The sequence below is a fragment of the Herpailurus yagouaroundi genome, unplaced genomic scaffold (genome assembly GCF_014898765.1).
Source record: "Herpailurus yagouaroundi ecotype Mexico unplaced genomic scaffold, PumYag 77, whole genome shotgun sequence".
NCBI lineage: Eukaryota > Metazoa > Chordata > Mammalia > Carnivora > Felidae > Herpailurus > Herpailurus yagouaroundi.
In genome coordinates, this window is record NW_024412388.1 from 89,187,979 (window position 1) to 89,211,162 (window position 23,184).

Genomic DNA, 23,184 nt, shown 5'->3' on the forward strand with positions numbered 1-23,184 from the left:
TGTCTATTTTCTCTTTAAACAACCAGTCTCATTTTAGGACAAAATTACTTTCTTTTTCCTCAACAAAAATTGCATCTCAATTTCTCATATCTTTTAATATCAAAAATACATCCTACTTTCTTGGTATGATAGGAAAAGATAGGATAAAATAAGCAGAGAGGGAAACTTCCTGAGGTCCCTTGGTGGGGAAAAACACGTATTTTGGAATAATGCTGGGAGTATCTGACCACAGTATGCCCTGGGGCATAAGGTTCCTCTTAAGAATGTAACAGACACCACCCCCATAGGTTTTTCTCAGGAATTTGACAAAAGACCTCACTAAAAATAAGTAGATCATAAAACCTATGATTCACAAGGAACAGGTATGGCCTTAGACCACCCCTTATACAATGGAAATGAGTCAATCAGGAATGGACAACCCAACACCTAGCTATCCAGTCAATAAGAGTAGAACCTGAGAAGGAATAAGGAGGAAGGGTGTGGGGGTGGGGGGTGGTGGTGACCAGAACCTTATAAAACAAGGACCCCTGCCTATTGTCCATAGGTATGATGACTGAGCATGAGGCAGGCTGAGGGCAAAACACAAGCCAGAACCAACCTTCCCTCAAGGTGGGACATGTGTGATACTCCTTGGACACTCCTGGCTACCCAAGAACAAAGGAAAGGGGTTTAAGTGCTTGCCATGATAATGTGGGAAACTAAGGCAAATGAGAAATTAAATTCCCTTACTGCCTACAGCCCATTAACAAGTTCTTGAAACCAGCAGAGTGACCTCCCTCTAGAAGCTCAGTGATGACACTTGCTGGGGGCAAAAGAGAACCTTGGCTTAACATTGTCCCAACCTCACAGATCCTGTAAGTCTACCTCCTTTATCTCAACTGCCCCAAGATATATGCTGGCAATCATACTCCAAATTTATAGCCCCCCAATATGCATCTGAAGGGTCTTACGACTGAGGTTTTATTAAAATGGTGATGAATGGTGTTTTGCTAGCAACAGCTAGCCCCTCAAGGTCCTGGAAACCTTGTTTCCAAAATTCTTTAGAGACTTACTCTATCTCTGATCTCCTCCCAACTTGAGGGTATATAATGAGTTTCCCATCATGACTCCAGTGCAGCTCTTCCTGCTCATGGATCCTGTCCCCATGCTTTAATAAAATCACTCTTTTGCACCAAAGACATCTTAAAGAATTCTTTCTTGGCCATCGGCTCCAGACCCCACAAACCCCCCATCATCCCAAAACTTCATCAAGTATTCACCTTCGAATGCCCCTCTCTGTAAAGAGAGCTTTCCTACTATTCTTCCTTTCTAATCTTATATTCTAATAAACCTCTGCCTGCTGCTCATTCTGTGCCCACCTCTTCAGTTTTCAAAGCAGTGAAACAACGAATCCCAGGTAATGAGGTAAAAAATCCTACAACATAAGGAGATATTTCCCTTATTATTTCTAGTTGTTTTAATCACATATTAATTAGAATTCTTAACTCTTAGAAACCTTAATTTCTAGTGAAAACTAGAAGTAGGCAATTGTGAACCTTTATACCAGCATTCTTTACATTGGCAAATTTATGAATACATTTCATAATTTCCAGAAGCATGTGCCTTTTCCAATGTAGCATTAACACATCTGAATATCTTAGTTTCTCTGTTATAAAAAGCCAAAAGTAGAGAAATCTATGTTTAGTAATTAACACTTTATTATTTTATTAGAAAATGATCCCAATATTCAACAAATTTAATTCATCCCGTAGCAAAACTTTAACGTTTTGAGTTACCAAGAAGATTTGGGGAAATAATTTTTAAAGTCTACCCAAAACGTTATCTGTTCAATCTACTCGTTTTTAACAATTATGTTTAGATTATGTATAAAAACTTTATAAGACACCAGATAAAATCAACTACAATTCTAAATTATTTTTGCTAACAAATTGCAAATGATATTACATGAATTGAACTAGTAAATAAATTTAACTAGTAGAATAAAATTTGTTTATCAGAATTATATTCAATGTTGATAACTCTAAAGACATGCCTCTTTTAATTAAACCAGTGAATTTATTGAGCTAACTTTAATTTACTGAAGATTATCCCAGAATACAATGATGTAGAGAATAAAGGTAAAAGAAATATAGATAAAATTAAATCTCCTTAGGACTTATAGCCCATTGACAAGTACTTGGGACAGCCAGAGTGACCTTCCTCAAGGAGCTTAGCTGCCTCAATAATGATAAAACTTTGCTAGAGGCAAAAGACAACCTAATCTTAATATTAACCAGACCGCCAAGATCCTGTAAGTCTTCTTTAACAAATGAAAATCCTTTTGGAAACTTCCTTTGTCTGTACTTCCCCCAACTCCAAAGTATAAAATCAGCCATTTCTCACAAGTCCAGTGCAGCTCTTTCTGCCCAGGGGTCTTGTCCCAGTGTTACAATAAAAACACCCTTTTGCACTTTTCAAGAATTCTTTCTTGGCCATTGACTCATGGACCCTAGTTCAAACCATACCAACAAGAACCTGAAAAACATTTGGGTTAGTTTCTATTACATTTCTGAGAACTTTTATGTACACTAATTTACGTAAGTGCTAGTTTGTTTAAGCCAGTTAAACAGAGCTTTAGCAAATTAATTTTGGCAATACCATCTGGAGGTAGAAAATATCACACATCTACAAGACAGATATAGACACATATGAACTGTATGTTCAGATATACAGAGACCTTATAGCTTCCGTTTTAAAATTACTGCCATGAGGTGTGCCTGGTGGCTCAGTCCATTAAGCATCCAACTCTTGATTTAGACTCAGGTCATGATTTCATGGTTTGTGGGTTCAAGCCCCATGTTAGACTCTGAGCAAACAGCATGGGATCACCTTGGGATTTTCTCTTTCTCTTTCTCTCTTTCTTTCTCTCTCTCTCTCTCTCCCCCCCTTCCCTGTTCACATTCTCTCTCAAAATAAATAAATAAACTTTTAAAAAAGAGATAGCTGTTTAATAGCCTCTTCAGAGTAGATATAAGTCTTATAATCTTTGTTTTAGGTACATTTTCTCTATTTTTTTATTAGACATTTGCAATGAATCTTCCATTGAAACTACTTTAGAAGTTTGAAAACTTTTGGAGACTTCTGCATGCAAATTAAAATAAGTATCCCATTCTATTTAATTTGGGGACTATTAATTTCAAGTATTCTTCTTAAGTGATCTTATCTAATTATAATGTTTCCCATAATGGCCATTGTAATTTTAGGTTGTTTTTAGTAAAAGTGTTCATCTTGCTAGATATCTGCAACTTTCAGGACTATAGCTCTTAGATATAGAATAAGCAGGTGTGTGCTCAACTCTCTAATCTAAAGAATCCTATTTCTTTAAGCTAGGCCTTTTAGTTAGGATTCTTGGAGGCAAATGCACACCTAAGAGGGATGTGCCATGGGGTTGGTTTTGGGGAGGTATTTTACAGTGTACCTCATTGTACAGATATTTTCTTGAAGCTGGCAAGTAACCGAGTGTCAGTCTAACTTATTCCATAACCAAGTTATCCTACCATGGGAGTCTTCTTGAGATGGCAAATACTCCAAAAGCCTTTAAATGCTCAACCCATGTCTATCAATGTTTGCAGCTTTATTTTTGGCTTCCAATATTCCCATTAGCTACTAATTTCTATTTAAAACACCAAGTCTCACACTAAATGCAATCCAGCTTAAATCAGACCCAGTCCAATCCCAGACTCATTCTAGTTCTTAAATCAGACCCTGATTCTGAACTCAGTCTGGTTCTTAAGTCCAACCCAGTCCAACTCTAGCTGGTAACTACCAATAATTCCAATACAGACCAAACTAGAAAACTCCAGTAAACAGGGACTACAGACTGGAACTGGGGAATGGATTCATATATCGCATTGTGGACTGAACCAAGGGTTGACTGACGATCTGTTACAGCTACTTTTAAGTCTAGAATGACTTATTAACTCTGGACAAAAAAAAAAGGCCAATTAGGTCAGAGTTCAAACGTAAAGAGAGCAGAGCTCAAACTGAGAGGAACTCACCAACGGCATTTGGAAACAGCGAGAAAGACAGTGAATTCAACAAGGTTCATAGAGCACCATGCTTCTGTTTCTCATTATCCCTGAATTTTGATGGAGGTTTGCTTCGGATCCCACTGCTGCCACCAAATCTGTTAAAGAACAAAATTCAACTGAATAAATTTGAAGATCTAATTGGCTTTAGTAATTCATGAATCAGACAGCATCCCATCTAGAAGGTGGAGGGGAGCTCCAAGGAATTGCACAAAATAAAAGGTTTTTATAGGAAGGAGGATGGAACAAGAAATTATTAGCAAAAGAAAAGAAAGAACTGTTCCAGGAAAGGTTGCTTTCCCTTATAGGGAATGGTAGAAAGTCTTTACTAAGTAGACCACCTCATCTTCCTTTGGGGGCTGGAGAGGGCCCATTTGACAGATGCTTAACAGAAAACTCCTGATGGACCAGTTAAGATTATATTTCTTGGGGAGGTTGAAACTATAATTACGTTATATATTAATCCTTATTTCAATGACTTGGCCTAAGTGATGCCATTTTGGGCCTGCAGTTTTCTTTGTTAACAAAACTGAAGAAAATATAGGAGAAAAAAAGTGGAGACAACAAATATAAATCCTATTTCTAGAAGTTTTGCTATAAACAGAAAGAGATGGCAGCTGGAGAGGGAAGTGGAAAAAAAAATTGTTTTTTTTTTTTTAATTTGTATATTTGCTGATATGAAATGTTGGGGTTCAGTAGTGAATGTTCAAGAAAGAATTCTTGAAATGTCTTTGGTACAAAAATAAAGATGGTTTTATTAAAGCACAGGGACAGATTCCTGAAAGAGTTGCACTACAATTGTGAGGAGTGACTAATTATACACTTTCAAGTTGGGAGGGGGTTAGGGATAGCATAAGTCTCCGAGGAATTTGCAAGCAAGGTTTCTAGGACCTTGAGGGGTCATTTACTACTGTCTAGTAAAACCTTAGTCATGAGATCCTTCAGATGTATTTCAGTGAGCCATATGTTTGGAGGGCTATTCTAACATATATCCTCTGCAGGAGGAGGAGGTGAGGGTAAGAGATAAAGGAAGTTTCCAAAGGGATTTTTATATGTTAAAGAAGACTTATAGGATCCTGGAGGTCAAGCTAATGTCAAGCTAAGGTTGCTTTTGCTTTTTGCCTCTAGCAAAGTATTAAAGGTAAGGCACTTGAGTTAATAAAGAAAGATCACCCTACCTGTCCCAAGTACTTGTTAATGGGCTGTAAGTTGTAAGAAATTTTAATTTTTTTTCTATATTTCTTTAGCCTTTGTTCTCCAAATCATTTACTTTGCTTTTTTTTTAATTTTTTTTTATTTTATTTTTTGAGAGACAAAGAGAAACAGAGCATGAGCACAAGAGGGGCAGAGAAAGAGGGAGACACAGAATCCAAAGCAGGCTACAGGCTCTGAGATATAAGCACAGAGCCTGATGTGGGGCTTGAACCCATGAACCATGTGATCACAACCTGAGTTGAAGTTGGATGCTCAACTGACTCAACCACCCAGGTGCCCCTGCTTTGCTTTTTCAAAAAGCAAAATGATAATAGCATACATACTGAATGAGACTGGTTCAGAGTACCCAAGAAGGCAGGGGATCCACTTCTGAGGTGAGAGTTTGGCTTAACCAAAGAGAACAAATATAAGTATGATTGATGGGTATGGGAGTCCTCAATTTTTTTCAATGAGATTAACAAACAAGGTTGTAATATAACACTAAAAGTGGAAAGAAAGTTCAAAGTTAGGTGACAGAGGGAAAAATAAGGAATTGAAAATTTATTAGAATCAGGTTAGAGAAAAAGTGAGCTAGAACAATAAGAGAAATGGTATGTTTTAAAAACCAAGGGAGGCTGATGCTTCAAAAAGAAAGTTGTCAAATGTTTCAAGTGCTGTGAAAAGTTAAAATGACACTGAAAAAGTCCACTAGATTTAGAGATTTGGAGGTATCTGTTGACCCTAGTGAGAATTACTCTAAGGACTAATGGAATCAGAAGTCAGATAGAAATGCATTTTTGAGTGAGTAGAAGGTAAATGAATAAGGATAATTTATGTTTCTCTCTAGATGTTTGGCTATGAAGGAAGAGGAGACTGTTTTTAACAAAAAATTTGGGAAAGAATTCATGAAACTCAATAGCAAAAGAATATACAATAATTCAATTAAACATGAGCAGAAAATCTAAGTAGACGTATCTCCAAAGAAGACATACTGATGGCTAATGGATACACAAATGGATGCTCAACATCAGTAATCCTCAGGGAAATGCAAATCAAAACCACAATGAAATACCAACTCATGCCTATTAGAATGGCTATTATCAAAAGAAAGAAAGAAAGAAAGAAAGAAAGAAAGAAAGAAAGAAAGAAAGGAAGGAAGAAAGGAAGAAAGAAAGAAAGAAAGAAAGAAAGAAAGAAAGAAAGAAAGAAAGAAATAACAAATGTTGGCAAGGATGTGGAGAAAAAGGGAATCCCTGTGCACTATAGGCAGAAATGTAAACTGGTATAGCCATTATGTAAAACAGTATGGGGCCTCCTCAAAAAATAAAAGTAGAACTACCATATGATCCAGCAATTCCACTTGTGGATCTTAGCTGAATAAAACTAACTCAAAAAGATATATGTATCCCCACATTTACCACAGCATTATTTACAATAGTCAAGATATAGGCTAAACAACCTACACATCCCTTAATGAGTGAATGAAGAAAATGTGACATGTAATGAAATATTATATTTTTCAGAAATAAAAATGAAGGAAATCTTGACTTTTGTGGCGAAGTAGATGGATCTCAAGGTCATTTTGCTAAGTGAAATAAGTCAGACAAAAATGACATCTGATCTCACTTACATGGGACTCAAAAACAAGACAAAACAAAACCAAGCTCAGAGATACAAAAAGTGGTTGTCATAGGCCGGGGGGCAGCGGGGGGGGGGGGAGATAGGAGAAATGGGTGAAGGATGTCAAAAGATATAAAGTTCTAGTTATAAAATAAATACTGGAGATGTAATGTACAGCATGGTAACTAGAGTTAATAATATTGTATTGTATATTTGAAAGTTGCTAAGAGTAGATCTCAAAAGTTCTTGATCATAAGAAAAAATATTTGTAACTATGTAAGATGATGGATGTAAACTAGACTTACTGTGGTGACCATTTTGTAATGTATACAGACATCATATCATTATGTTGTATACCTAAAACTAATATAATATTCTATGTCAATTATATTTTAATTTTAAAAAAAAGTCTGAAAAAAAAGAGTAAATTCCTTTCTCAGGTTAGTTCTCCACAGCCTTCCAAAAATAGCAGAAATAGGCCCCAGCAGTGCTCCTAGCTTCATGGGAAAAAATAGGGAGCTTGAAAATGGAAAGGAATGCAGATAAACTAGGGACGGAATCCAAAGTAATGGCCAAGGAGCAGGGAAAGCTATTCTTATCTCAGAAGGTACTCAGTGATAGAGGGGGAATTGATGAATATGAGCCCCTAAAAACCACATTAGCAGAGGCTTCCATCCACAGAAAGATAGAACCAGAGAGAATCAGAGTGAGATAAAGAACCAACATTTGGTCAATGAGGTAAGATACTCCCAACCTCTAACATTCCCTCCTTCCTTGCAATGAGGAAAATCAAAACCAAAAAGAAGTTAGAGCCACAATTCTCAAACTGTATGCTGAGGTGCCCCAGGTGCCCCAGTCACCTCACAGGAGTGCTATGGAATAATTTATTTTGATTTTTAATTAATTAATTAATTATTGTTTTAAGCAATCTCCACATGCAACGTGGGGTTTGAACTAATGACCCCAAATCAAGACTGAGCCAGCCAGATGCCCCTGCTATGGAATATTTTAAATATTTGAGGGAAACAGCAACACTCAATATCTGCCAGACACTACATGAATCACCAGCTTGAAATATTTTTGAATTTAAAAATGTTTGGTGGGGTGCCCATTGTCTCAGTCAGTCAATTCAAGCCCCATGTTGGGTGTGGAGCCTACTTAAAAATAAATAAAAAAATAAATAAATAAATAAATAAACGAATAAATGAATAAAAAATCTTTGCAAAGCTGGGTTTTTGGGTTTTTTTTACCCCTGTTGCTTTGAGAAAAAACAAGTGCCTCTTGAAAGTCAAGGTGGAACAGGAAGCAAGGAGGCACCAAAGGATGTTATGAAAAAATTATTGAGACAATAAAAGCAACATGAGTTGAGAAAATTTGGGAACCTCTGCAGTATAACAAGAAAAGAAAATGAGAAATGTGCAACTCAGAACAGAGCACATCCACTTCTACTCAAACATGGGAGAAATAAAAGCAAATTATATCTTCCTCCTATCTCTCAGGTTAAGGCTAATATGAAAAGAGGGTAAAAAGTGAGGCCTGAATGTAATTTAGAGTTGACATTTCAAGACCACTGGGACTATTAACTGAAAGTGACTAAGAAATTATGAAATCTGTCTGAGCTATTGGCAAGAGAAGGGTAAGACAGATTTAAGTGAGTGCAGATAAAAGTAATTAAATTAAATGGTAAACTATCCCAATGAGTTGTGATAATTATAATATATAAGGACCATTAAATTTATGCTGATGGCCGATGGAGCAATTTTTGACCATAAGAAACAGTTATAAATATTAAGGTTAATCCATTCCTGAATTCATTCCTTGAACAGATATTAATACATTATATGCTCATCATTTAACTAATGGTAAGAGACACAGCAAAAGTTTGCAAAAGACAGTGTTTAAAGCAGCATGCCTTCTCTAATAAGTTTATCCCTCTACCCTGTCTCTATTTTTTTTTTTTTTCCTCCAAAGCACATATAACTCTCCAAAGGAACTTATTTACTTACCTACATGTTGTGGTCTATCTTTACTACTAGAATATAAGTGCCAAAAGAAAAAGAATTATCTTGTTCTTTCTCCTCTCCTCCATTTCCCAACATTAGCATGCTCCATAGATCAATACTGGGCCCCCTTCCCCTGGCCTACACTATCTCTCATCCCTTGGATAGAAATATTATGTGTGTTGATGCTATATGTGCATCCCCAGTTGATATTTCTCTAGAATACCATATTTACACATCCAATTTCCTACTTGAAACATGGATACTGAATAGGTACTTGAAATTTAACATGTATTCCTCCACTTCCCACCCTTCCCTGCAGTCCCTAATCTAGTTAACATTTTAGTCGCTCTTCTCATGTTCAGTAAATGGCACCATCATCCACCTAGATGGTGAACAGTTTAGCGCTCAAGCTGAAAACTCAGAACTATCCTTAATCACTCTTCTTCATCTAAAAGTCTATCAATTCTACTTCCAAAATATGTCTCAATTCCAATTTCTTCTCTCTATATCTACTGTTACCAAACTATTTCAAGCAATGTCTTGTGCCTGGGCTACTATAGTAGCTTCTACTGGCTTCTACTATATTTTTCACACTGCAACCAAAGAGAAATTTTTATATCCAAAATTTAATCATTATACATAGACACACACACCCATACTAGAAAAATCAGTCAGTTTACAATTAGTCTCCATATAATCAAGACTCCAAAGAAACATACTGGAGCATCAAGGTCTGACTCTACATAACTGACATTTGGGGGTTTTCCCATGTTTTTCTAGTTTTTATTAAAATCTGTCCCTTCCTGGGAAAAAATATTTACAAACAGAGAGGGATGGAGACAAACCACAAGAAACTCTTAAATACAGAGAACAAACTGAGGGTGGATCGGGGGGGGGGGGGCCGGCGCGCCCCACCGGTCTGGGGCGCCCTGCGGGCGGCCCCTTTGTTGGGATGAGCACTGGGTGTTGTATGTAAGCCAGTTTGACAATAAATTATGTTTAAAAAAATCAGAAAATCGTCGAGTACTACCAAATACTAATACTAAATTAGAGCCTCCTGAATTGCTCATAGTGCTTAATACAACTATAGAATTTAGACGTCCAAGCTTTCTTATGATAATAAACATCAGGGATTTCATGTTAAAAAAAAAAAAAAGGTCCCTTCCCTGCTTCTCCAACAATGCTCCATGAAAGCAGAAGTTTAGTATATTGCTTGCTGTTATATCTTTAATACCTAATTAAGTAGGAAATAAAAAGTAGGCTCCATAGGCCCCTAGACTATAGCAGCACCTGTACAGAATGTAGCCGACTGTAACCAATACCTCTCTCTAGAATCCTCAAGGGATTCTAGAAATTTTCATATCCAAAATTTAATCATTATACACACACACACACACACACACACACACACACACACACACACACACACACATGCCCCTACTAGAAAAATCAGTGAGGAAGATTTCTGATTGACTTCTTGGGATGATCTTTCCCTCACTACATTCAGAAACTAGGCAGGATAGTGGATCAAAGTGTAACGCCAGTCACGCTAACAGGGTCGAATCTCAGCTTTGCCATTTACTAGCTGTGCAACTTAAACATCAATGCTCTCATTGTATATCAATGCCCCCTGTACATCAACGTCCTCACTTATAAAATCGAAATGAGTACCTACCCCCTTAGGGTTGTTATGAGGATTAAACGTGAAGATATATCGCTTTATCTATATAATCATTTATTTACATTTATTAGAGTATATCTCCCTAGAGGCCACTAATTCCGTGAAATAAACAGTGGCCAGAGCCTATGAATGCACGATGATTCAAGAAAACAAAACACATTTCTTTGTTAACTTTTTGTTCCTTAAACTGAGTTCTAAATGCACTTACTGAAGGAAGAGCATGCTATCTTTAGGTTTTACTCTTCCAAGACTGTAAGCAACCCCCACCCCCACCCCCCCACCCCCGCCGCCAGCCAGTCAATACGCTTTCGCGATTGGCCAGGAAACAGGAATCCAGTGAGCTCAGCTCCCGCCCAGGCCAGCGCCGCGTCCCGTCTTGCTCCCCGCCTGCTCTGTCGCGGCGGTGGCTCTTTCATTCCCTGGGTTTACGTTCTTTCCCCTTCACGCGACTGGGGCCCCTCATTCCTTATTTGATACATTTTTAAATCCTCACGCTTCTCTAGGGCAAAGGTTTTTTTTTTTTTTTTAATACCTTCAGCAGCTACCTGTAATTTAAAACCACTTTGCTTTCCCTTCGTTTGGAACCTAGTTCTTCATTTTTAGAAACCGGTTTCCGAAGAGACATCCGTCGCGGATGCAAGTCTCGCGAGAAAGTGACCCTCTATCGCGGTATTTCTCTGTTTCCAGAATCCTTAGCGCGAGGCGGAAAAATACTCATTTATCCCCAGCTTCTGTTGATTAGCTCATTTACACTGCGGCCTCTTCGCTTTCCGTGTTGCAGTTTCTCTGTGGGAAATGGCGGCTCCCGAGCAGCCTCTACCGCCGATGGCAAGAGGATGTCAGAGCTCTGCTTCACTCTCTCCGTCACGGGGCGACCGAACCCTTCTTGTGAGGCACCTGCCAGCCGAGCTGACTGCTGAGGAGAAAGAGGATTTGCTGAAATATTTCGGGGCGCAGTCGGTGCGCGTCCTGTCAGATAAGGGACGACTGGTAAGGGCGCTCCTGTCCCAAGCCGCCGGGGAAGGCCCTTGACTCGGGGAGGGGGAAGCTTTGACAGAAGGAAGACAGAAAAGAGTGGGAAAATGCGCTTGTGTAGTGAGGGCGCGTCTATCTTTCCTCTTTAATGTCCAGACGTCTTGCGTACCATGTGAAGTTTTAATTGGCTTCAGCCTGCATTAGTCACAGCGCCGCCGAGAAGGGCAAGGCAGAAGAGTGGCTTATGTTCCCTTTTCTGATCCATCCGGGAAATCTCAAAACTCCTCTGAATTTGAGAGCATTTCTTTTAGACTCAGTACTCAAATATAAAGTACAAAGGACTTTGCAAAAATGTTGGTTCACGTATATGCCACTGTGAAGATATTCATTAAAATAGAGGAGAAACTACAATAGTAACTTCAGTAAGCCAGTTATAGAATTTCTACTAGATTTTTTACGAAGAAATTATTCATAAAATCTTTTTCTAAAGTAAAGTGAAAAAAATAAAAAGGGGCACCTGGGTGGGTCAGTGGTTGAGGCTTCATTTCTTGATTTCGGTCAGATCGTGTTCCGTGGGAGGTGAGATGGAGTTCCTCTCCGGCTACCCGCAGAGCTTGGACCCCGCTTAGGATTCTCTCTCTCTCCCTCGCCCCTCTGCCCCGCTCATGCTCGCTTGCTCGCTCTCTCTCTCTCTCTCTCAAATAAAATGAAAATAAAATAAAAATTTATTTCTGACGGAATCTTTGGGGAACAATATTTTGAGACTGCAGGAATTTACTCAATAACTTAATTTGCTTTTATGCCTGAAGATGTTTTAGATGGGTTTCTCTCCATTAAAATAGTACGGCGATGTTAAGTTTCGGCAAGATGGTCTATGATGCAGCGAAATCAGTGGTTTTAGTCTCCTCTGGTGATTCTAATATGCAGCCAGGGTTAAGAAGTACTGAGAAGAACGACCAGTTTTGATCAAAGTGTCATGTATACCAGCAAGTACAAGTATTCTGTGTTACTCAGTTTAAATACACTCTGATTAGGTCATGTTGGATCAGATCTGACAAAATTAGAATGTGTGATATAATATAAGCAACTCTTGACAACAACTCTTTCACAGCATAAGGATTCATTTACTTTTGACTTATGTTTTTTTCTGATGGTTTTTAAACTATTTACAGTTTATATTGAAAAATAGACTTCTCCCATTGAACCCTTATTACAAGGATAAATTACAAAGGAAACATGCACTTAATGATTTTTCTGTTGGTAAACATTTTTAAACTTCGCATTTATCTTATAGAGGAAAGTTTTTAAGATCTTCATATATATTATAAATTGCAGATATTTGTATATTGAGATAGTTTAAGAGTTGTCCTGTGTATAGTAGGGGTTTTTAAACTTCTGGTCTATTGAACTATTTAAAAGCATGTGTAAAACATACTGTATATGTGTGTACACCTTCATATTTAAAAGGCTACATAGCTGTCATCTCAAGGAACTCTGAAGCAAAAAAGATTCAGAACCACTGTACTGAAATTAATTATCAGTTAAAACAATCTCGATTTTCCATCCTTTTCCATGACTTTATTAATTTTTGAAATCACTGTCAACTGGTGAAGTATCAGACTTCCTTATGGAAGACTGAAATTATGTTACAAATAATTTGTACCTTAATTATTTTTCAGAAACATACAGCTTTTGCTACTTTTCCTAGTGAAAAAGCAGCTATAAAGGTATGACTTTTTTATTTATTTATTTTTTACTATTAAAGTTGTCAGCAATTTCCTATTAATTTATCTTTGTTCAAAAATGAAATGTGATGTTAAACCACAGTTTTCAAAAGCAAAAGGGTCTGTATTTCAAGAGTTTTCCTCATAGACTGCATTTGGTTTATCAGTTGGCAAATCTTCTCCAATGTTTAGGTATTTGGAAATTAGAATAGATTGACTGGAGGGGCGCCTGAGTAGCTCAGTCAGTTAAGCATTGGACTCAGGTCATGATCTTGCAGTTCGGGGGTTTGAGCCCTGTCAGGCTGACAGCTTGGAGCCGGGAGTCTGCTTCAGATTTTGTGTCTCCCTCTCTCTCTCACAATAAATAAACAAACAAACAAACAAACATAGATTAACTGGAAAGCAAATTAAGATTGAATTGTAATTTCATATGTAATTAAAAATAAATTCTAAAGGATGCAAAGATTGATAACTCTTTAACTGCAAGGTAAGATGTTTTAAGTATTAAAGGGAAAATACATGTATTTTAAAAATCCTAGGGATTCATTCACAAAGAAGTTGACCTTTGAGGTAGACCTTTAAATGATTAGTTGGATTTTGAGAAGAAAACAAAGGGGAGATGGGCCCTTTCAGGTTGGGTGAACACTAAGTGAAGCTGTCAAACATGGAAAGTTGTAAGTAGAGCAAGAATTAAGGGTTGAAATGGAAATAGGACTTGGAAAATAGGTTGAGATCTAAATTTGGGTGGGAGGGAGGGACTGAATTTTGTTTAGTAGATATTAAGGCACTGATAGTTTTGAGCTGGCCAATAATATAGTCAGATCTGTGAAAATATCTGGTAGAGTTCATGTAATGGATTAGATGGGGAAAAACTAAAGGTAGGAAGACCAAATGGAAAGCCAAGACAAGAGAAGTGTTATAATGGGCAAGGCAAGATAAAAGGTCTGAGTAAATCAATAAGAAGACAAAGGAAGAAGTAGGTATACACTTGGTAGAGATTGAGTTTGTAGGTCTTGTGATTCCTATACATAATTAGGTTTGAGATTTTTGGGCTGAGGTATTAGGTTATTACATTAGCTGACATTAAGGGCAGGATTTAAAAGATACTTGCAAAGGTAGATAATGAGTTCAAATGCTATCTGTTAACTTTGAGGAGTCAGTGAGCTACTTCTGTGGAAATATTTTTAATACAGTTAAAAATACGGCTTTAGAGCTGAGACAAGCTCGAAATGGAGTTTTTTGAATCAGGTGAATGGGTATGGTTGCCCAAGGAAGACAGACCAGCAAAGGAGAATGAGAAGAAGAAGTTGAAAAGGAAGTAGAACTACAAAGTAAGTAGCTGAGAGAGGTGGGGGAAATTAGCTAACATTAAAAATGAAAAACCATATATCCTTAAAGAGAATATGTATGACATCCATTTTGCGAGGAAGAAAATAATAATGAAGATTTATGTTCTCATTGAGGCTCACATTCTCTAAAGGGGAGGCAGATTATAAATAATAAACATAATTGTTTAATATTTTAGAAAAAGATAAATGCTATGGAATACAAAGGAAAAGGAAATAGGATCAAGAGTGCTAGATGGGAATGGTTAAGTTGCTGTTGAGGTGATAAGGGTCATATTTGAGTAACGATTTGAAGGAGGTGAAGGACGTTAGCTAAGAGAGTACCTGGGGAAAGTACATTCCAGTCAGAATAATGGCTGGAACGAGGGCTGTAGTATGGGAGAATGTCATGTTTAAGTAAGCCAAAGTGGCTGAAGCAGACAAAATGAGGGAGAACTAATTGGATTTGAGGTTAGAGAAGTAATAGAGGCCATATCATGTAGGTATTCTTTTTTTTTTTTTTTTTTTTTATTAAGTTTATTTAGAGAGTGAGCAAGAATAAGCAGGGAGGTACAGGGTGAGAGGGAGACAGAATCCCAAGCAGACTCTGTGCTGACAAAACTCACGAACCCTGAGATCATGACCTGAGCTGAAATCAAGAGTTGGACACCTAACCAACTAAACCACCCAGGCGACCCTCATTTAGGTATTCTACGGATCCTAGATTTTACTCTGAGTAAATGGGGAGCAATTGGAATATTTTGAGCAAAGCAGTAACATAATCTAACATATCTTTAAAAGGATCACCTTGGGTGTTGTGTTGAGAAGAGATGTAAAGCAGGGAAGAGTAGAAACAAGGAAATCTGCAAAAAGGTTATGGTGGCAATTTAGTTCAGAGATGATAGCTGTTTGGAATGAGGTGATAGAAGTGGTTAGATGCTGGATATATTTTGAAGATAGAAACAAACAATTTCTTGATGTGGGAAGAAGTCTTACAGATGATTCCAATATTTTTGACATAAGTGAGTAGAAGAATGGAGTTATACCAGCAACTGAAATGTGAAAAGTTCCAGATAGAAAATATTTGAGGGGATGAGGAGAGAGCATTAGTGGCTCAGTTTCTGAAGTGTGAGAAGTTTGAGATGTTTGTTTGACACCTAACAGGAGCCATCCTGTAGTTTGGATATGTTTTCTTGGACTTCAGGACAGGTTTGCGCTGAGGTTATGAATTGGGGAATTATAAGTATAGTGATGGAACTTAAATTTAGGATGCTGATTAGATCACCAAGATAGTAGCTGGAAAGAGGGCCCATAATAGAATTCTGGCGTATGCCAACATTTAGAATTTGAGAAGGCACAAGCCAAGAGATTAAGCAGTAGAAACCAGTGAGCTAGGAAGCAAACAGCAGGAAAGTATGATGTTTTGACACCAAGTGAAGAACATGTATCAAGGAGGGAGTGATCAACTGTGTTAAATGCAATAAGATGATGATTGAAAGTAGACCATTGGCTTGGCAGTACAGAATTTGTTGTCTTTGCTAAGCAGTGCCAGTGGACTGAGTTGGCGACTGGATGGGAGCAAAGGAATTCTAGGTAAAGGGCTTAGGTAATTCTTAAGGAGTTTTACTGCAACAGCAATTAAAGGAGGGGAGAAGAGCAAAGTGGGATCAATGGATGAAGAAAAACAAATTAGGATGGGAGAAATAGAAGCATATTTGTGTGCTAATATGGACGATTTAGTAGAGGACAGAAAATTAAAGAAGACTTCCCATACAGTTTCAGGGAGCAGAAGAGAGACTCTTGAGTAGATGAGAGGGTGGGATTTAGTATACAAGTCCAGCAACTGGATTGAGATTAAAAACATGACTAGTTAATACATTATAGCAGAAGGTAGAATATGTAGATGCATATGCTGGTAGATGGGAGTTATAGTGGGAATCTGAAGTTCTCATATAGTTGTTTCAGTTTTCCCAAAGTAGGAAGCAAAGTCCTAGGGTAAAGAATGGGAAAGGAATGTTGTGAGGGTTGAGGAGCCAGGAGAAAGTACAAAATAGTCTTAGAAATTAGTAGAAAAAATGAACTAAAAATGAGATATGGCATCATTAAGTTCCACTCCAGATTTGTGGTTGTGGTCATGAATTTAAAGTGAGTCCAGGCTGATTGTGTTTGTTTTTTAACCTTTTCAGTTGCCTAGGTATAGGCAGATTTGGATTTCAGCAGATTTTAGTTTTGGTAAGTGATAGGAAGCAGTCCCTTAATAAACAACAAAGGCTAACCAGCCTGACATTAGAAATGGGTAAGAAATAGCCAAGGAAATATTAACAGCATTAACAAAGAACATGTGTAAGTTATCATATAGATGTTCTCTAACAAATAATTTTTGGTGGAATTATAAAATATTTTACTCTTGCTTTTCCAACTGAAGGCATTGACAAGACTTCATCAGCTGAAACTTTTGGGTCATACTTTAGTTGTTGAATTTGCAAAAGAACAAGATCGAGTTCATTCCCCATGTCCCTCTTCAGACACTGAAAAAAAGAAAAGGTATGTAGATAGGTTTTCCTAAAATTTTAAAGTGTTTTTAATCAATTGTGTTTCTATCGGGTTGTCTTCAGACCAGCAAGTAAATGATTTCAGATAATAAATGATACATCTCTTGAATCTAGTGTATTATATTTATGTTTGTTCTTAATTGTGCATTAGGAATCTTGAGTGTTGATTTAATATTAAGAATTTAATCAGTGTGAAGTGAGAAGAGGGCAGGGTGAAAAGTAATCAATTTTAAGTGGAGGAAAAGTAATCAATTTTAAGTGGAGGAATATAACTAGACTTCAATTTTAAGTGGAGGAATAAAACTAGTATAAGTCCTTGTATTACAGATAGCAGGGTGTCATGAAAAGGCATGGCCTTTGAAATCAAAGACTTGTATTTAGTTCCCAAATGTAACTCTTTGTAGTTATAAAACTTATAAATTTGCTTTGCACTAGTGGTTCTCAGAGTACTCCCTGGACCGGCTGCATCATCTGCACCCCAGATTCTTGGGGTACCTGGGTGGCTCAATTGGTTAAGCATCCATCCAGCTCTTGATTTCAGATCAGGTCATGATCTCACTATTCCTGAAATTGAGCCCTGTGTTTATTATCTGTCAACACAGAGCCTGGCTGTGATTCTCTGTCTCCCTCTCTCTGCCACTCCTCTGCTCACTCTCGCTCTCTCTCTCCCTCTCTCAAAATAAATAAATAAACATTAATGAAAAAAGAAATACAGATTCTTGGGCCTTACCCTAGTCCTACTGAATTTGAAATTTGGTGGGGAGAAGGGTAGGAAGGGGAAGATAAAGCCCAGCAGTCTGAATTGTAACAAACTCTTTAAGTGATATTGATACATGTTAAGAAATTTGAGTACCACTATTGTATACCGTGTGAACTCCAGGGGTATTTTTTTTGCTTTTTGTTGTTTTTTTGTCTGTTTTGTCAATGAGATTTGTCATACCATCTTCATAGGGTTTCATTGAAGAGTAAAAAGACTAAATGAAAATGTGTGCCTTGTATAATGTCTAGGATAGAGAAGGACGTTTACTAATGTTGATTACTATTTACCTTTCTTTTGCTATTTGTTTGAGAAATGTTTGGAAGTTTTATTTATTATGGAACTATTTTCGTAATACAGTACCATGTTTGAAAAGGTAATATGTCTTTTCTGTATGCAGTTTTTTTTACTCTATTTCTAAAGATAAGATCAACTTTGATTCTGTATTTTTTAGATCTGATGATCCTGTGGAAGATGATAAAGAAAAGAAAGAACTTGGTTGTTTAACCATAGAAAATGGGATTGCACCAAACCATGGGTTAGTATTTTTTGTTAGTGTCTTGTTGTTTTTTCAGTTTTGTCATTCAGAGTGTGTGTGTGTGTGTGTGTGTGTGTGTGTGTGTGCACGTGTGCATGCCTGTATTGCAAATAAGATGTTCTACAGGATATTTTATTATCTGTCATGTATATTTTTAACATGTTGATTGAACATTTTCAGCAGCTAGAGTTTGTCACTGAATTTGGGACCATTAAAATGTTAAGAGCTATAAGGGCACCTGGGTGGCTCAGTTAAGCCTCCGACTTTGGCTTAGGTCATGATCTCACAGCTCGTGAGTTAGAGCCTCGCGTCAGCTCTGTGCTGATAGCTCAGAGCCTGGAGCCTTCTTCAGATTCTGTGTCTCCCTCTCTTTCTCTCTGCCCATCCCCTTCTCACACTCTTTCTCTCTCTCTTAAAAATAAATGAACATAAAAAAAAATGTTCAAAGCTATAAGATAAGCTCTGGTAAGAAATACCTTTTTTTAGTGCAGTCAGAAAGCAAGTTTCTTTTTAAATGTACTTATTTGGAATTATTAGGAACAAGGTAAATCTAAAAGTACTGAATTATGTGAGCAATTTTGTATGTTACCTAAAAGTGAGTTATTGATAAGAAATTTACTAAAACATGATAAACATTTTAAATATTTTTTTAGGCTGACTTTTCCTCTGAATTCATGTCTCAAGTATATGTACCCACCACCTTCAAGCACAATCCTAGCAAACATAGTAAATGCTTTGGCAAGTGTGCCTAAGTTCTATGTACAGGTAAGTAGAATGAAACATAACTTTCCTCAAAGTAAATGCTTAAATGACTTGATAAGTTATTCTCCATGCTAATTTTTATACTTTTCATAATAGTGTTAATCAGACTAATTCCAACATGCAATGATATTATAGTAATTAAAGGTGTCTTAGTTTGGGTTGCTATAACTAAGTACTGTAGACTCACTGGCTTATGAACAGAAAATTATTTCTCACAGTGCTGGGGATTGGAACTCTGAGATTAGGGTGCCCGCAAGGTTGAGTTCTGGTAAGGGCCCTTTCCTGGGATGCAGGTGGCTGTTTTCTCTTTGGATCCTCACCTTGCTGAAAAAAGGTGAGAGAGCTCTCTTGGGTCCGTTTTATAAGGGATACTAATCCCATTCATGGGAGTCTACCCTTATGACCTAATTACTTCCCAAAGGCCCTACCTTCTAAGACCATCCATCACACTGAGTGTTAGGATTCAGTATATGTATATGGGTGGAGGTTCAGTCTGTTGCAAAAGGTAATGAAGTGTTACTGGATTCAAGTAGAAGTTTTTCTAAACTGTGGTATAAACATAGTAATATGCTTACTATTAATAATACTAATAAACACAATGTAATTTGGCAAATATAATTTCTGGTAATTTTTGTTACTTAAGCATACACCTTTAACATAGAGATTCTTTCTTAAAGAAAAAGGCATAGTAGACCCTTAAGCAAATGCTTGAAAGTATTGATAGTAGTAAGATACTTTGAGGTACAAAATGTACATGATATTTATTTTCTTTATTGTACCTTCCGTTTCATAATTCTACAGTAATTAAGGGGAAAGACATAACATTTTGATAGCATTCACATTGCAAGAACATGACATTTTTAATAATGAGAATAATAGTATTTGTAGAATTGACAAACATTTCAGGAAGGCTAATCTTCTGAGATATACCAGCACCTGGTATTATCCCTGTTCTGGGATAAGGCAAGAGGTGGCCAGCCTTTGCACTAAATCAGGAGTGTTATTGCACAGTTTTAAATTACATAAAATATAAGATGTGAGTTGAATTGGGTGCCTAGGTGGCCCAGTTGGTTAAGCATCCAACTTCGGCTCAGGTCATGATCTCACGGTTTGTGGGTTCGAGCCCCGCGTCGGGCTCTGTGCTGACAGCTCAGAGCCTGGAACCTGCTTTGGATTCTGTGTCTGCTTCTCTCTCTGCCTCTCCCCCACTTGTGCTCTGTCTCTCTCTATCAAAAATAAATAAATGTAAAAAAAAAAAAGATGTGAGTTGAATCGTCATTTTATTATATGATTTTAAATGTGTTTCTGCTTTAAGGTTCTTCATCTTATGAATAAAATGAATTTGCCCACACCTTTTGGACCAATTACTGCGCGACCTCCCATGGTAAGAAATCTCTTAGAATTTTAAAGATTTACAACATCTCTTCTGAGGTGGGATTATTTAGGATAAAGTTCACAAATATTGTGCCAGTAACCTCTAATGTGCATTGAAAATAAGGGACAAATACAAAGTTAATAGAACATTAGTCAAATGAACAATTAAAAGTGGAAAAAAGCCGGAACATGAAAGAGATGCATTTGGTAATAGAGGCCATCATTTCTGTGATATCTTTTTTTTTTTTTTTTTTTAACATTTTTTTAAATTAAGTAAGCTCTACATCGTGGGGCTTGGACTCATGCCCTTGAGATCTAGTTGCATGCTTGGGTGCTTGGGTGTCTTAGTTAAGTGTCTGACTCTTCATCTCAGCTCAGGTCTTGATCTCTAAGACCATGAGTGTAAGCCCTGTGTTGGGCCCCATGCTAGGAGTGAAGCCTACTAACGAAAAAAAACAAAAAAACAAAAAGAGTGGCATGCCTTACCTACTGAGCCAGCCATTGGCTTCCTAGAGGCCATCGTCTGCTGCCAGTGTGGTTGTTCAGTCCTCTGATCCAGAACGTTCTGCCATTTTATAAAATAATTACATTCAACAATTATGGAAATTTCTATTGTTTCTGGTTTTACTGCATATAGAACTTCATTTGCAAAAGACAAGAAATGTTGCTAATAATTTTTATTAGAATTTACTGTGCAAACCTATCAGTAATTTAGATCATCTGTGTCTGCTGTTGAATAATTCTAGTTTCTATTTTGGTGTTGTACTCTTAGTATTTGTTTAGACAGTAGCATAGAGAAATTATTTTGAGTCCTAACATTTAAGTAGAACATTTGCTTTTCTACTATGTATTGCATATTGGCTACTTTTCTAATGTCTATACTATTAACCTTGATAATATTTTGTAATCCCAACATCTCAATGCCTGGCACATTACAGGATTATTAGTTAAGATTAGGCTAACTGTTGGGTGCATGGGGGCTCAGCTCAGTTGGTTAGTTGTCCAACTCTTGATTTTGGCTCAGGTCATGATCTCATTGTTTGTGGGATTGAGCCCTGTATCAGGCTCTGTGCTGAGAGCGTGGAGCCTGCTTGGGATTCTCTCTCTCCCTCTGCCTCTCAGCCCCACAAGCTCACATGCACACTCTTTCTCTCTCTCAAAATAAAAAACAAACAAAAAAAGATTAGGCTAACTACTGTTAACATAAAACTCAAATCTTAGTCACTTAACACAGTATAATTTATTTCTTATGCATGTTAAGTCCATCCCAAAATGGACAGAATGGTGTTGTACTCTACTGAATCATTCAAAAGACATAACTTCATTACGTGCATTCCCATATCAGTGAGGGTATTACCATACATCTTGCAGATCAAGAAGGAAGAGAGGATTATGGGTGGATTTTTTTTTTTTTTTTTTTTATGCTAGCATTTTGTTGGCTAAAACTGTTGTATGGTGAAATCTAACTGTAGGAGGTTTGGAAATTTAGTCCAGCTAGGTGCGAAGGAGGAAGAAACAAGTTTTGTGATCAATTAGCCATCTTCTGTAGCAGGTGTTACTCAATGTTGCATGTGTAAAAGAATATCGTGAGGGAAAGAGATCTGAGAATAATGTGTCTGGATGGAAATAGTTTTTCTGTTCTATAAATATCATAGATTGCTGTAGTCTTTTTGTTTTTTCTTTTAATTAGTATGAAGACTATATGCCATTACATGCACCTCTTCCACCTGCATCTCCTCAGCCACCAGAGGAACCTCCTTTGCCAGATGAGGAGGAGGAATTATCAAGTAAAGAATCAGAATATGAAAGCAGTGATGATGAAGACCGACAGAGGTTTGTAATATCAAGTAAGATTTGTTTAGATTTGAAGAAACAGAATGATTCACTTGCTCTTATTAAATTTTGCCTGTAATTGTTCGTAATTTGGGGTGATTAGAATTTGTCCCCAACCCTCCAACTCTTGACCATGCATATTAGGTACAGATTAAGACCTGGGACTATATATTAAGACCTAAGGAAAAATTTTTGGATTATGAGTGATTTTTTAGATTGACGATTATGATACTATAAAGTACAATTGATCCTCATTATTTGTGGATTGCTTATTTGTGAATGTGCCTACCTGCTAAAATTTATTTGTAACCCCAAAATCATTACTTATAGATAGGGCTTTTATGGTCTTTTGCCAATGTGGGCATGGTGCAATGATGAAAAATTTGAGTTGCTTGACATGTGTATTCCCAGATGAGGTATAACAGGGTGACATTCTGCTCCCATACTGTTAACAGGTATCCTTTTCGTGGTCTATTTAATACTAATCTTTTCACATTTTTATGCTGTTTGTTGGTGATTTTGCTGTTTAAAGCGGTTTCCAACCATAGTGTTGTAGTTCTGTCTAATGTTTACAAGATCAAGGAGGCTGTGATGTGCCTGATGGAGAAAACACATTAGATAAACCTTGTTCAGGTTGGAGCTGTAGTGCTGTTGACTGTGAGTTCAGTGTTAATGAATCAACCATATTTAAAATAAGGTGCCCTTAAACCAGGAACACATAAAACAAGGTGTTTATAGATCAGTTGGTGAAATGTTAGAGAATAGGCATGCAGGAAACT

The 23,184-nt window shown here is 37.2% G+C and overlaps 1 protein-coding gene and 1 long non-coding RNA gene across 8 annotated transcripts in view; one reads left to right on the forward strand and one right to left on the reverse strand.

Annotated features, from left to right (window-relative positions):
* The window catches only part of LOC121027583 (uncharacterized), a 64,211-nt gene extending 53,003 nt beyond the window's left edge, over positions 1-11,208 (reverse strand). For both annotated transcript variants that reach the window (XR_005788807.1, XR_005788808.1), the window contains exons 1-2: positions 11,098-11,208; positions 4,038-4,165 (exon numbers count right to left, since the gene is read on the reverse strand). This is a non-coding gene — a long non-coding RNA (uncharacterized LOC121027583). The remainder of the gene's footprint in view (positions 1-4,037; positions 4,166-11,097) is intronic.
* Positions 11,149-23,184, forward strand: part of RNPC3 (RNA binding region (RNP1, RRM) containing 3) — a 34,302-nt gene continuing 22,266 nt past the window's right edge. For 4 of the 6 annotated variants that reach the window (XM_040471141.1, XM_040471140.1, XM_040471138.1 and 1 more), the window contains exons 1-7: positions 11,275-11,555; positions 13,220-13,267; positions 17,015-17,133; positions 18,353-18,436; positions 19,090-19,201; positions 20,514-20,582; positions 22,263-22,405. In XM_040471141.1, the coding sequence (XP_040327075.1) occupies positions 11,361-11,555; positions 13,220-13,267; positions 17,015-17,133; positions 18,353-18,436; positions 19,090-19,201; positions 20,514-20,582; positions 22,263-22,405 (770 nt within the window). In that variant the 5' untranslated portion in view covers positions 11,275-11,360. Of the gene's footprint in view, positions 11,235-11,273; positions 11,556-13,219; positions 13,268-17,014; positions 17,134-18,352; positions 18,437-19,089; positions 19,202-20,513; positions 20,583-22,262; positions 22,406-23,184 lie in introns of those variants that run through there. The other 2 variants (XM_040471137.1, XM_040471142.1) reach the window with 2 other exon arrangements.